This window comes from Leucoraja erinacea, chromosome 7 (assembly GCF_028641065.1).
Source record: "Leucoraja erinacea ecotype New England chromosome 7, Leri_hhj_1, whole genome shotgun sequence".
NCBI lineage: Eukaryota > Metazoa > Chordata > Chondrichthyes > Rajiformes > Rajidae > Leucoraja > Leucoraja erinaceus.
Window position 1 is genome coordinate 51,072,848 of NC_073383.1, and position 14,173 is coordinate 51,087,020.

The 14,173-nt window shown below is 37.8% G+C and overlaps 1 protein-coding gene across 1 annotated transcript in view; it reads right to left on the minus strand.

The window, feature by feature from the left end:
* Positions 1 to 14,173, minus strand: part of cfap221 (cilia and flagella associated protein 221) — a 117,246-nt gene that overhangs the window by 14,821 nt on the left and 88,252 nt on the right. Inside the window, exons 14-19 of the mRNA XM_055638571.1 lie at positions 13,832 to 13,927; positions 11,230 to 11,323; positions 10,138 to 10,265; positions 8,819 to 8,899; positions 8,515 to 8,622; positions 4,747 to 4,932 (exon numbers count right to left, since the gene is read on the minus strand). Of these exons, the coding sequence (XP_055494546.1) occupies positions 4,747 to 4,932; positions 8,515 to 8,622; positions 8,819 to 8,899; positions 10,138 to 10,265; positions 11,230 to 11,323; positions 13,832 to 13,927 (693 nt within the window). The remainder of the gene's footprint in view (positions 1 to 4,746; positions 4,933 to 8,514; positions 8,623 to 8,818; positions 8,900 to 10,137; positions 10,266 to 11,229; positions 11,324 to 13,831; positions 13,928 to 14,173) is intronic.

Sequence of the window (14,173 nt, forward strand, 5' to 3'; positions counted from 1 at the left end):
TCCATACATTAATTGTTGTTAAGGACAAATGTACATGACTAAAAAAGGGAATATCATAAATATACAAACACATTTCTGCATAATCACAGAAGAAATTCCACGGTGTAGGAATGCTCCAAAAGTGTGTATCCTGTGAATAGAGACTAAACACTATCATCATAGCCTTGAATTGGCAGATCCCAGCACCAAATCTGGACCATGATTAGGAAATTTTGGCCATTCTGCAAAGATGTGACAAATCATAAATCTGCATTGTAGTCGAGTTTTCTCATGCAGGGGTTGTCCATTGGTTCATCAGACAAATTGCCACATAAATTATTGCTTCCCTTGTTAGTGTAACAGACCAAGAAATACCAACTCCCAAAAGCTCACTGAATAAATGGGACTTTCTATGAAATTCATACAGGCATGGACGTGACCAGTTCACTTTGTATCATTCCATTTCCAGGTGCATACATTATTGATGTAATTTACAAGGTTTGCACAAATATTCATCTTTTCAAGTGTTTTAATATTTTTCAATATTTTTAACTCTTTGTAAAAATATTAATTTATTTTCACATTCACTTGATTACTCAATTTCCTCAGCATTTGGCAAATCAAAATTTCGTCAATTTTCACTTCCGTGGAAAGTGCCTTTCTTAAAATTAAGTTTTCATTCCAATGGACAGTGTAAATAATTCTATGCAGCTAGCAAAAGGATTTTGTGGTTAGATTTATAATCAGCCTGTTTTTAGATATGGATCTCAATATTAAACAACATTTATTTAGCGCTATGCTATATTATATGGCCAATAAAGGACAGATGTCCATTATGATTCCTGGGTCCCTTTCAAAGTTTTCCCGTGTTAACTTATTCATTACAAGTTACTGCTTGTTCTCCAAATGTTCAAAACCCTTTCATCTGATGATTTATTTACAGCATGTAGAAGGCATCTTTCATGCATCCCGTAAGGGCCTGTCCCACTATGGCGACCTTATCTGCGAGTTTAGGAGACTTTGCACTCGCCACAAGCTCACAGCATGGTCAACACGTGGTCCTAGGTGGTCACTGGTAAGTCTCCTTCATGGTCGAGAGGGGTTCCCACATAGTGGTTACTACTCTCGGCCTCAGTTTGGTTGAGGAAAATGTTACAGCAGGCTGAAAAACTTTCTGCGAGTATAAATTGGTCTGCATGGAAAAAATAGATACTTTTTTACTCGTAGGTTTAGTCAAAGTAGGTCGTAGTAGGTCGGCATGTTATCATAGGTGATAGAAGGTAATCAATGGTAATCAAAGGTAGTCAAGTCCAATTTTCCCGAGTGCATCGGCGATTAAATCGAAGCTGGTCGAAGCTAGTCTTCAACATAGTCGAAGAAGGTCGAAGGAAGTCTTCTACATAGTCAAAGGAGGTCTTCAAAATAGTCGATGGAGGTCTTCTACATAGTCGAAGGAGGTCATAGGAAGTGTTCTACTTGGTCGAAGGATGCCAAATTTTCGGTGATACAACAGGACCATGACACTCTCCTAAACTCGCAAATAAACTCGCCATAGTGGGACAGGCCCTTTAATCTCTTCCATAGATATTTGACAGAACTGAACTGTTTGTAAGACCATTCAAAAGTTACAAGGTATCCTTATGAATGTGTTCTGGAGTTACATTTAGTTCAGGCCTGAGAAGGATAACAGAATTATTTCCTCAAAGGATATAAACAATCTGGATGTTTTGTTTTAAAAACAATCTGACAGTTTCATGGTCAACAGTACCACAGCAATTATTAGAATTCATTAATTAATTGAATTTAAACGGCATAATGCAATCTAATCTAGATCAATAATCTGGTAACATAATTACCACGTCACTTAATATCCAATCTCACAGAAGCTAAGTTCTATGTTGCACGGTGATGATGCTTGGGGCTGCTGCCTCACAGCGCCTGAGACCCAGGCCCAATCCTACTTTCGGGTGCTAATTGTGTGGGCTTTCAACGTTCTCCCTGTATGGGATTCCTCTAGGTGCTCCAGTTTTCCCCCACATCCAAAAGATGCGAGGGTTGGTACGTTAATTGACCACTGTAAGTTATTTGGCAACCCTTATAATTTATTCAAATTATCGTAATCCTTGCATTCCCCCTCTCTCTCCATTCCCTCCCCCACCCGTCATACCAGCTTCAAAGTCGTCTTGTTGAGTCTCATTGTCTGTAACTTGTTCTCACCTAACACACAGCTAACAATGGCCTGTTTCTTTATCATCGTTACTTTTTTGCATATCTTTCATTCATTTGTTCTATAATTCACTATATCACCATCTATATCTCTTGTCTCCCTTTCCCCTGACTTTCAGTCTGAAGGAGGGTCTCGACCTGAAACGTCATCTATTCCTTTTCTGACCCGCTGAGTCACTCCATCTTCACTGTAAATTGCACCTTGTTTGTAGGTGTGTGGCAAACATTGGGGGATGGTTGATAGTCAGCGCAGACAGAGTAGACCAAATGGTCAATCTTTATGCTGTGTCTCTATATGACTATAATGTAAACTTTTACTAAAGATTGAAGAGAATCATTATAAAGTTTTAAATATTTTCACAGAAAGTATGTTTTTGCTTTCCCATCCATAGCTGTTTTGTAAGTGGTTAATGATGTTAAAGAGGTATGAGGAAGGCATCTAGTATGGAGCGTACATTTCTTTTTTTCTGTTTGCTTACATTTTGGATTGAGAGCCAGTTCTTAAATTATATTTCGATTTTTACCACCAACATGCACTCAGAACTTCTTTGACATAAATTGCATCTTTATCAATACTCAAAGATCAATTAAAAATAGGCTTAACCCAGAACAGAATAAAATTGTACCGTTTTCAGGCAACAATGCCTTTGGGAAGTTTGACTGTTGAATTTGGCAATATTTTTGTGAGCATTACAGTACAAACAACCAATATGCACTCAGAACTCATGCCCTTTGAATAAGATTGCATCCTTATCATACCAAGATCATTAAAAATAGGCTTAACCCAGAACAGAATAAAATTGTACCGTTTTCAGGCAACAATGCCTTTGGGAAGTTTGACTGTTGAATCTGGCAATATTTTTGTGAGCATTACAGTACAAACAACCCCAAATCATGTCCACCAAATAAGAAAGCTCAGTATTCATTCCACGCCATTCTGCAGCATCACTGCCCTGTTTACATATTGCACATGCTTCACACTGAGCCTTCCTTTCATAAAATGTTCTGCATTTCAAATTGACTTCCAAAGGGGGTTAATCTTTAAGTCCAGTTTTCTCGTTGAATTGCATGGAGATTGCATACGCACTTGACCTCATTCATCCAGATCTGTGTTCATGATTGGATTTCTCAAAAGAGCAAGGTCAATATAGGCTATGTTTCACTATAGCAGTCCCACCGATATCTGTGACATCCTACTACATGAAATGCAAATGTGTGCCTGGACTGCTTTGACTACAGAGGTTAAGGTCATGGTCATTCCCAGCTTCAGGATTGTTCCTACCCTCAAGATCATTTTAGGCTCCTACCACTTATCTACAGTATGCCACTTCTTCCAGTTTACGGCTCAATGCTGCATGAGGGAGACCTCCGTATAGAAGTTGGGAGGTCATGTTGCAGTTGTATAAGATGTTGGTGAGACGGCATTTAGAATATTACATTCAGTTCTGGGCACCATGTTATAGGAAAGATATTGTCAAGCTTGAAAGGTTTCAGAAAAGATTTACGAGGATGTTACCAGGACTATAGGGTGTGAGCTATACGGAGAAGTTGATTAGGCTGGGTCTCTATTCTATGGAACGCAGGAGGATGAGGGGGCATCTTATAGAGGTGTACAAAATCATTAGAGTAATAGATCGGGTAGATGCACAGAGTATCTTGCGCAGAGTAAGGGAATCGAGGACCAGAGGTTAAACGTGAAGGGGAAAAGATTTAATAGGAACCCAAGGGCTAATTTTTTCACACAAAGGGTGGTGGGTATATGGAACAAGTTGCCAGAGGAGGTAGTTGAGGCTGGGACTATGCCATCATTTAAGAGACAGTTAGACAGGTACATGGATAGGACACGTTAGGAGGGATATGGACTAAGCGCAGGCAAGTGGGATGTGTGTAGCTGGGATATTGTTGGCCGGTGTTGGGCCGAAGGACCTGTTTCCACACTGTATCACTCTATGACTCTATGACCACCTGGTTTCCATAGATACAAAAAAATCACCTACTTTTTTTGCAGCCCAGAGGAGTGGGCAAAGTCAGCATGGGAATTTTCCTCCATTGTGATCATCTCCAAAGTGTATGCACTTACAGGCGGAACCTAACTGCTATTAGTCCTCAGAAAGTCTTCCCTGGAAACTAACTTAGATACCCGGAAGATCTCTGGGACCCTTTTGTACAAAGAACAAGTTACATGCAGATGTTTTCCTCCAGCCTGTCCAGATCTCTCCAGTCTCCAGGGAAAATTCTGCCATGAGTCTCTCATTATTGCAGCTATTCCCCAATAGTGTGGTAAGCATTACCTGTATTGTGGTGAGGTCCCTTTAATTGTTTGCTACTAAGGTCATAATTGTGAGAGCATGAAATAGGTGAACACAATAAAAAATGGATTTAAACTGACATGGTGCACGCATATACGAGAAAACCTGATAACTGTGCACTAGGAAAACTTTTTTTAATGCTGTTGGTTTGTCACATAATAATGTTTAAGTGCCAATAATATATAGGAAATAAATTTTAAGCTATATTATAATGTTTACACTTAATACTTACAAACACATATAATGGATGATAGCCTGGGTGTTTGAGTAACTCTTCAGGGGGAATTAAGGTTAATGTGCCTGCAAAAAAATCTTCATCCTTTCCCGAAGCTTTTTGTGTGCGCTGTTTATCCAAATGTGTGTCAGTTTTAATTCCAATTTGATTTTTGCCAGGTGGTGATATTATGATACATTCATCCTGCATAGTGAAGATCAAAAATCAAATTAAAAGAAATGACACCACAATGGTACCACAGCCCTGATGCAGAGGTTCAACCTGATACTTCAACAATTCCACCCCCCCCCCCCGATCAACCTGATGAATTATTTCAACAGATTGTTTGATGCAATATATATTGGCTTGGAATTTGCAATATTAATTATGGAAAATCAGTGAATGCCCGCTTTTAGTGTTGGTCATCTGATGCATCTGTCTGTTGTTCAATGTGATAATAGACACATTGTTATCAGAAATATTTTGCTCCCTAAATGTATATCCACTGAGATTATTTTTTTCCTACCAGAAACACAATGTCTCAAAGGTGTCACTGATAACATCCATGTAATAAAAAAGCATATATGGCATTTTTAACCGCGAAAAATGCCCTACGTGTCATACCCACATATTCAACATGTAACGTGATCCTGAAAATGCACAGGTAATTCTACGTTACAAATTCTGCGTTTGCAGCTGGGTTTTCCTCCATAACCCATGTGAAATTGGGTGGGACGTTGAGATAAAGAAGTCGAGTGATATCTTAATGTCCCAATATGTCATATGTAACTGATAGCATTCTTATTTTGGTGTCAGACAGCTCAGAGTTCAAGTAACAGCAGAAAAAAAATCTATCTTAATACATAGTGGAGGTGTGCTGCATCTCAGGTGTGGGATTTTAAACTAAGGCTACACTGCTCTCTAAATTTAAATGTTCCCCGTTGATAAAAATACATCTATTGATGCTCCTGAACACATCATCAGTGATGTAACCTGGGGTAATTGGGTGTTTCGGGTCTTTCAACATTAGACACCCTCTTCCAGACAACCCAGCCGTGGTTGATCAGACCACGACTTGTGTTCAGGTGGCATTCGCTCCTCCCCATGGACCTTCTCTCCTGATCCAGAGCCATCTCGAGGCCTTCTCCGCTGCCTCTGTGGTGTTCTTAATGGCTCTTCTCCTTGCCACTCCGGTGATGCCCAGTGCACTCAAGGCTTTGTAGAGCGATTGCTTCACCAAAAAAAAGTGAGCTGCCTCAATGCTCAACATTACTTCACCAAAAAAAGTGAGCAGCCTCAATGGGCATTTTTAAAAGAGAATATGTGAACAGCTGGATTAAAGAAAATTCTAGGCTTTTTGTACATACATTAAAAAAACAAGAGAGTAACCAGGGTGAAGGTGGAATGCTCAGGGATAAAGGAGGAAATATATGCTTAGAGACAGAAGATCTAGGGGGAGGTACCAAACAATTACTTTGCATCTGTAGTCTCCAAGGACAGTGAGATCAGTATAGGGAATACTAATATGCTAGGGAAGTTTGTGATCAAGGGGTGGTGTTGGGATTCTTGAAGAGCATCAAGCTGCAAAAAAGCACAGTCTTGACAGGATCCATTCCAGGTTATTGACAGAGGCAAGAGGGGAGATGGCAGACATTGGCGATCATCTTTGTATCTTCTCTAGCCGCAGGTGAGACCCAGGACTGGAGAGTAGACAATGTTGTTCCAATGTTTATGAAGAGAAGAGAATCCAGGAAATTATAGGCCTGTGAGCCTCATGTCTGTGGCAGGTAAGCGATTGGGGAGAATTCTAATTAGAGACAGTCGGCATGACTTTGCTCGAGGCAAGTCGTGTCTTACAAACTTGATAGAGATTTTTGAGGAAGTGATGAAGGTGATCAAAGAGGTAGGGTAGTGGATGTTGTCTATATAGATTTTAGAGAATCAACAACTTCAAGTTCCTGAGCATGCATATCTCAGATATTCTGTCCTGGATTCAGCACATTGGTGCAATCATAAAGAGAGGCCATCAATGCCTCTACTTGCCTAGAAGATTGTGGAGATTTGGTAGGTTGAATACTCTCTTGAATACTTGGTAGATGAATACTCTCTTGAACTTCTACAGGTGTATGTCAGAGAGCATACTGACTGGTTGCATCACGACTTGGTTCGGCAGTTCAGATGCCAGGGAATGATGAATATTACGAAAAGTGGTGAACACTGCCTGGTCCATCACGTTTACTGACTTCCCCACCATCGAGGAGGTCTGTCAGAGAGGAGCTGTCTCAAAATGTCAGCCAGCATCATCATGGATCCTGGCCACACACTCATTTCACCCTGCCACCAGGAAGAAGGTGTAGGAGTCTGAAAACCGTAACATTTGGGTTCAGGAACATCTTCTTCCCAACAACCATCAGGCATATGAACATTACGAACTCAACTAAACTCCGAACTATCTGAGTTGCACTAGGGACTTTGGGCTTTGTTGTGTTTTTTGATGTGCATTGATTTTTTTAAATTTATTGATCATTTTTTATTGCTTATTATTATTGTCTATTGAGTACTATGTTTATAAATCTGTTGTGCTGCTGCTACAAATAAAAATTGTATTATTCTGTTTCGGTACACATTACAATAAAACACTCATGACTCTTTCTCTTGACTCTTGAGTTGCTGGTGGATTCTTCCAGGAACTCATCATTGAAGCTTAGTGACCCTTTGACTGGGAAACTGATTGTGAACTGATGCAGCGAGTGAACTGATGCATCAAGATCCAATCCCATCCATTTGTTTTAGATTCGGTTAGAGGTCAATCGAGATATTAACCTTTGAAAAAATTATATCCCATCACCACCAAAATAGGCAAGAATTTGATGAGATTAATCCCTGACCACCCTTCCTCCACTCATCCTTTTAATTTAAAGCAGCTGCTGTGAAACTGCAGCAACACAAAGAAAGATCAGTTCACATCTGATTCCAATTCCAGTTATTTACAAGAAAATTAGTACATCATTTATCATTATATTTGCTTTCATTAATGATAAATATCCCAGATATTTTTGGCAACAATTTTATACACAGAGAGTGGTGAATCTGTGGAATTCTCTGCCACAGAAGGTAGTTGAGGCCAGTTCATTGGCTAGATTTAAGAGGGAGTTTGATGTGGCCCTTCTGGCTAAAGGGATCAGGGGGTATGGAGAGAAGGCAGGTATGGGATATTGATTTGGATGATCAGCCATGATCATATTGAATGGCGGTGCAGGCTCGAAGGGCCGAATGGCCTACTCCTGCACCTATTTTCTATGTTTCTATGTTTCTAATACGGTCAAGTAGTATGTATGACCTTTTTGAGGAGATACTACTTCTTTTCTGGACTAAAATTTCAAGTGTACTCAGAGCAAATGAGTGTACTACAATGGTGTTGGTGCATTTATGCAGTTCTGACAGTTCTTTCCAATGACATAAATGGCCAGATGTACAGATGCTTATTTTAAATGGGAAAAAAAGGAGATTGTTCAGAAAATGAATGAACAGTAATGTGCAAAACTTTCCATTTTCCTATATATATTGGAACATTTTAAAGTAAAGAAAGTAAAACAAGTATGCAAGATAAGTAAGCACTTAAGTAAGATAAGCAAAACATAGTAAGCAAAATTGTTATTTGGGATATTTAAAGGCCAAGTTAGTTGCTTGAGTGTTTGCTAAATCATAATTTTCTTCTTGATTGATAGATTTGATAGATTTTATATTTATATTCCCAAAATATATGCTAGATGAAAGATTAATTACCTCTGCTCCTGTCCTGAGAGGCCGTGCCAAAGTCAATGGAACATAACGAAGTGAAGTATTCTGGGCAGAATACGATACATAATTCATTATCTGAGAATGATGGAAAGCCTGTAAAATATATACATTTCTTAATATAAAAGGTCACATTTTAAAGGCCAAACATTGTTTTAAACATTGAAATTAAAGCTTCCAAAGCATATTTCATTGATATTTTTGCTTCACATATTTAAGACTATTCAGATGAATTAAAAACATAATGCTGACACTATGCACTATTGAAAAGAATGTAAGCAAAATACTTAACCTTTAGGTTGAAGTATGGGACCACTCGATTGATTCTTACTTCTGATGGTTTGACAGGCACAGATCCAAGTGCATTAGCAGCCTAAAATAATTATATATTTCTGTATTAGCCGTGACGTGCTAGTTTGAGAATCTTTTCCATTTCTAGTGGAGATTTTACATTGTACACTGACAGAATTCTAAATTGAACAATGGCGATTTGGATTACTATACAAATGATGTTGAGATATTGTTACCAGAAGATGTGCACATAATTGTAACTAGGTATAAAACCACTTAAAAAAAAATGTCCAAAAGGTATTCTGTACTGAACATCTAAAATATGCCTGTTTCTTCAGTATTTAAACCAAATGTCAATCCATGTTTAAACGCTGAATAGCTGCGGATTACTACATACGGTTATGCAATAGTAATTATCAGACATAGCAAGGAAATATACTGAGAAATAAACATCAGAGAAAATAGTGATATGAAAACACCAATGAATGCAACAGACAGCTCAAAAATGGTCCATTTAACCTTAAATTCACCACTTACCCAGAAAATATGCACAATCAGAACTAATTACTACAATAGATACTACTGAATTTGTTGCTGCTGTTGAAACATTTAAAACCATAACATCAGAGAATCATAGTCATCAGGGGATCAGAGGGTATGGAGAGAAGGCAGGTACGGGATACTGAGTTGGATGATCAGCCATGATCATATTAAATGGCGGTGCAGGCTCGAAGGGCCGAATGGCCTACTCCTGCACCTAATTTCTATGTTTCTATAGTCATACACATAACCTGGCCTTTTGGCTGACTACGTTCATGCCAACCTTTTTGTCTCTCTGAACTAAGCCTATTTTCTTGCATTAGGTCCATATTATTGAATTACACCCAAACTGTCCTCTGTAATGAATAAAAACACATGACATACTGAAGAATCAATTGACTGCTTAAACAGGCCAGATAATGATCTCAACTGCATTTGGCTTGACACCTTGAATGTAATTCCACTTTTCCACACTGTTCACACCAACATTTGAATGCACTTGCCTTTGGTTTAAGTATTTTCTTATTGTAAGTAAGCATTTAACTATTTTCTTCTTGCTTATTCCAAACAAATACCAAAATGCTAAATTCATCCTGTCATTTGAAATTGTGTTCTGTAGCCTACTGTAAATCATATCAGCTTTGAGAATTATGTATTTATAGTCAATGGAAATGTTTTATTGTTTTAACTAAATGATCCATTTTGCTTAAATATAAAATTATCTTCACCAAAATTAAACATAATAATTCAATTTCCACATACTCTGTTTATTTTACTTACTAATTCATCACTCCAGTCAGGAGAGACATAAAAAGGGAATGTAAAAGGCAGAGGTTTATCCATTGAAAGATTTGCCTGAAACTTTTTAGTTTCCTGATCTGAATAATCGACGGCGACTCTGTTGTTGTCTGCCAAAGAAGGAGGAATAATAACTTAAAGTGCTTTAAAAAGAAAGCAAAGAAATCTGTGTTCGATCACAACGTATAGTTACATTCTTCCAATCTAAATAGAAAGGCAGTAAGTCTATTTAGGGCTCGAAATTGCTTTCAACAAAGTTTCTTGCCGTTTGGAATATAATGAATGGGTCCTCTGCTCTCCAGTTTCATGGAGATCGAAAGATACTTTTAAAGGTTTTCTGCAATTCCCATCAGATGATACCTGGGGGTTATTTTGAGAACTGTAGGAAAGATGTCAGATCTTGCTGGGAACTAAATCATTGAGCATCAAGATGGGTAGTTAGCTACCTTTTAATTCATATCTAAAGACACTATTTAAAGTGTATGTTTCAAATCTTCAATTAAGAAGAGCTCTATTAGGGTTAGTCCAACTAGTGCTAGTAGATTAAGAGAAGGCTTAATCCTTATGGGCACTGACTTTCCAACCAGACAAATTGCTTTGTCTGCATGATTTTGTACAGGATAAAGATTGAATGAGATTCCCTGATTTATGGCTTGTTTGCTGGTAGAATAGGGCCATGGCACGTCAATGCTGCTGTTAAAGCCTCTCGTTCTATTCATGTACTGGAATTTCTATCCAGAGTTGCTTGGAAAGCTTTTGAATAGCACTTTTAAAAATACATACAGCTTCAAACAAGTCGTGTAGAAAATAATTATTTGAAAGCAATATAATGACTGAAAGTTAATACATATTTCTAAAAAACAAGAACAATCCCACAGTAAGTCATCTTATGCTGCATACATGACACATAATTCAAAGTAATCTTATGGAAAAGTATTATGTAATAATAAGATTTATAAATAATATAAGGCATTTGTTTTCTACTATGTATAAAATACTAACATTTAAAATGACAGTTGCCTGATATATGTTTTACTTGGATTGTTTTAAGTAATTAAATAATCAAATGCTTACCATTGAAATTAATGAAACTTGTTTGAATTTTAAGTTCTTTAACAGGTTTTCGCAACAAAATCAACCTATGATTTACTCTGCATTGTATGATAACCTAAGATCAAAAGAAATATTAGCAAATAAAATGTTGGCAGAATGGCCATGCCAAACAGAATACATTTTGTGAAAGTTATTGATGCCAAGTAATATTCATAAACTCAAGGATCTAAGAGAAGAGTTCCAGAAGTGTCCAATATAGACAGCATGTACACCAAAGACAATTGTAAATTAAGGTAAGATTTTGAACATGATAGGTAATGAGAGACTGAGTTGTAGGTTCCTCAGCATTGAGAATAAGAAGGAGTAATTTGAAAACTCTATGGCACCAGTTTCTATGGCCTCACTGCAAGATTGCCTAAGGGCGATATTCAGGGTCCAAACATCTGTTTCATCAATGACTTTCCTTCTTTTTTTAAGATCCGAAGAAGGGATGTTCATTGATAACTCTACTATGTTCCATTTCCCACTCCATAGCAAATGAAGTAGTTCATGCTGAGATGCAGCAAGACCTGTACAAATTCCAAGGCATTCAACATCTGCTCCACCAAAGTGCCAAGGATAGTCCATCTTCAGATAGCTCTAAATAATCCACATCATTACTATCACCAGGAATCTCTTCATCAACATCCTGATGATTACCATTAATAATAGATAGGTTAAACAGTCAGAAGCTATTTCCCAGCATGGAAATATCAAATAATAGAAGGCATGGCTTTAAGGCGAGAGGGGCAACGTTTAAAGGAGATGTGCTGGACAAGTTGTTTTTACACTGTGAGTGCCTTGAACACATTGTCAGGGATCCCTGATGATGGTGGAGGCTTTTATAATGATGACATTTAAGAGGCTGCTGGGCAGGCACATGGATATGCTGGGTATGAAGCGATATGGATTACATTTAGGCAGATAAGAGTTGGTCTTGACATTATTTTCGGCACAGACATTGTGGGCTGAAGGGTCTGTCCCTATGCCGTATTGTTCTATGCTCTATGTTCTATCAGGAGGGGCGCCAATGAGAGAGATATTGCCAAAGACCATAAATTATAGTAAATATGCAGGAACAAAAGCCATATTACTGGATCTCATTGCTGCATTTGACACTGTCGACCACACCGTATTACTAGACTGATTGGGAAACTGGGTTGGACTTTCTGGCACAGTACTAAACTAGTATGATCCTACTTAAAGAACAGGGACTACTTTGTATCTATAGGTAATTACACATCAGAGCGGACAAATATGACACGTGGAGTTCCCCAGGGCTCCATTCTGGAGGCTCATCTGTTTAACATCTACATGCTCCCACTGGCTCAGATTATGGAAAATAACAAAATAAGTTACCATAATTATGCAGACGACACACAAATTTATATAACCATATCAACAGGGGACTATGGACCTATCCGAATACTGAGTAAGTGTATCGAATAAATCAACGGCTGGATGTGCTAAAACTTTCTTCAATTAAATGAAGACAAAACTGAGGTAGTTGTTTTTGGAGCCAAAGAGGAACGATTGAAAGTCAGTGCTCAGCTTCAATCGGCAATGTTAAAAACCACGGACAAAGCCCGAACTCTTGGTGTAATCATGGACTCAGACCTGAATTTCAACAGCCACTTTAAGACAATTACCAAGTCAGCCTACAAACACCTTCAGATATATCAAGGGTTAAAGGACTTATGGTTTAGCAGGATTTGGAAAAACTTGTCCATGCATTTATCTTCAGTAGACTTGACTACTGTAATGCTGTCTTCAGAGGTCTCTTTAAAAAAAACGATTAGACAGCTGCAGCTTTCAGAACGCGCTCTTCGAGTCCTACATTACCAAGAACCATCACATCACCTCTGAGGTCATCTGGCTTCCAGGACAGAATTGATTTCTTCTTTGAATGTCTAGGGACCCCATTGTCAGAACCTCTGAGGTCAACAGGTCTTCTTTCTGTCCCCATAGTCAGAACTAAACATGGAGAAGCAGCGTTTAGTTTTTATGCACCACATATATGGAACAAACTTCCTGAAAATTGCAGGTCTGCTCCAACTCTCATTTCTTTTAAATCGGGGCTGAAGACTTTTCTCTTTGACCCAGCCTTTAATTATTTTTAATTTTAGTTAAATTAAATAATTATTAATTTCTAACACTGCACTGTAATTTTTATTCCTATATTTTATACGTCTTATTCTATTTTAGCTTGTTTTTATTTTCTATTCTTTTTAATGACTTTTGTATTGCTTTTTATTGCCTTTTTGTGTAAAGCACTTTGAATTGCCTTGTTGCTGAAATGTGCTATATAAATAAACTTGCTTGCTTGCATTGCTAGTGAACAGCATGCTAGTACTGGACAGATAAGAATGAAAGCAAAATGTGTGAAGTACTATTCAATTCAGTGTGCTAATTGAGAAACTTTAGGAGTATGGTGTGATTAACTGGGTTGAAGGCTGCAGATTGGTTAATTAATAACATATATAACAGAAATGTGTCAATGGTAGACACCTGTAAAGGTGATTCAAACAAAAAAATGTACTTATAAATTATTAGTTATACTTATGCATTTAGAATTAATTTGTACCTTTCGTGCAGCCAGCTGAAATTGTTTGAGATTTCTCTTGCGGACATCCCAGGGATCATTTGTATATGGGTCAAATTGTGGGGTGCAGCTTGGAAACTGAAAGACATAAAAAAATCTCAAGGATGTTATTTGCATGTTAACAAAGGTGTGATGCAGCTATCAAGTTAGTCCTTTAAAAAAACCTTACTCAAACCTCCTTTCACAATTCTTGTTAACATTGCATACAATGGATTAACATTATCTTCCATCAATATATGATTCACTTTTTGCACAACATGTTATTATAAACAATTAGTCGTTCCTAAGTTAAAATGCATACAGTATGATCATTATTAATTAAAA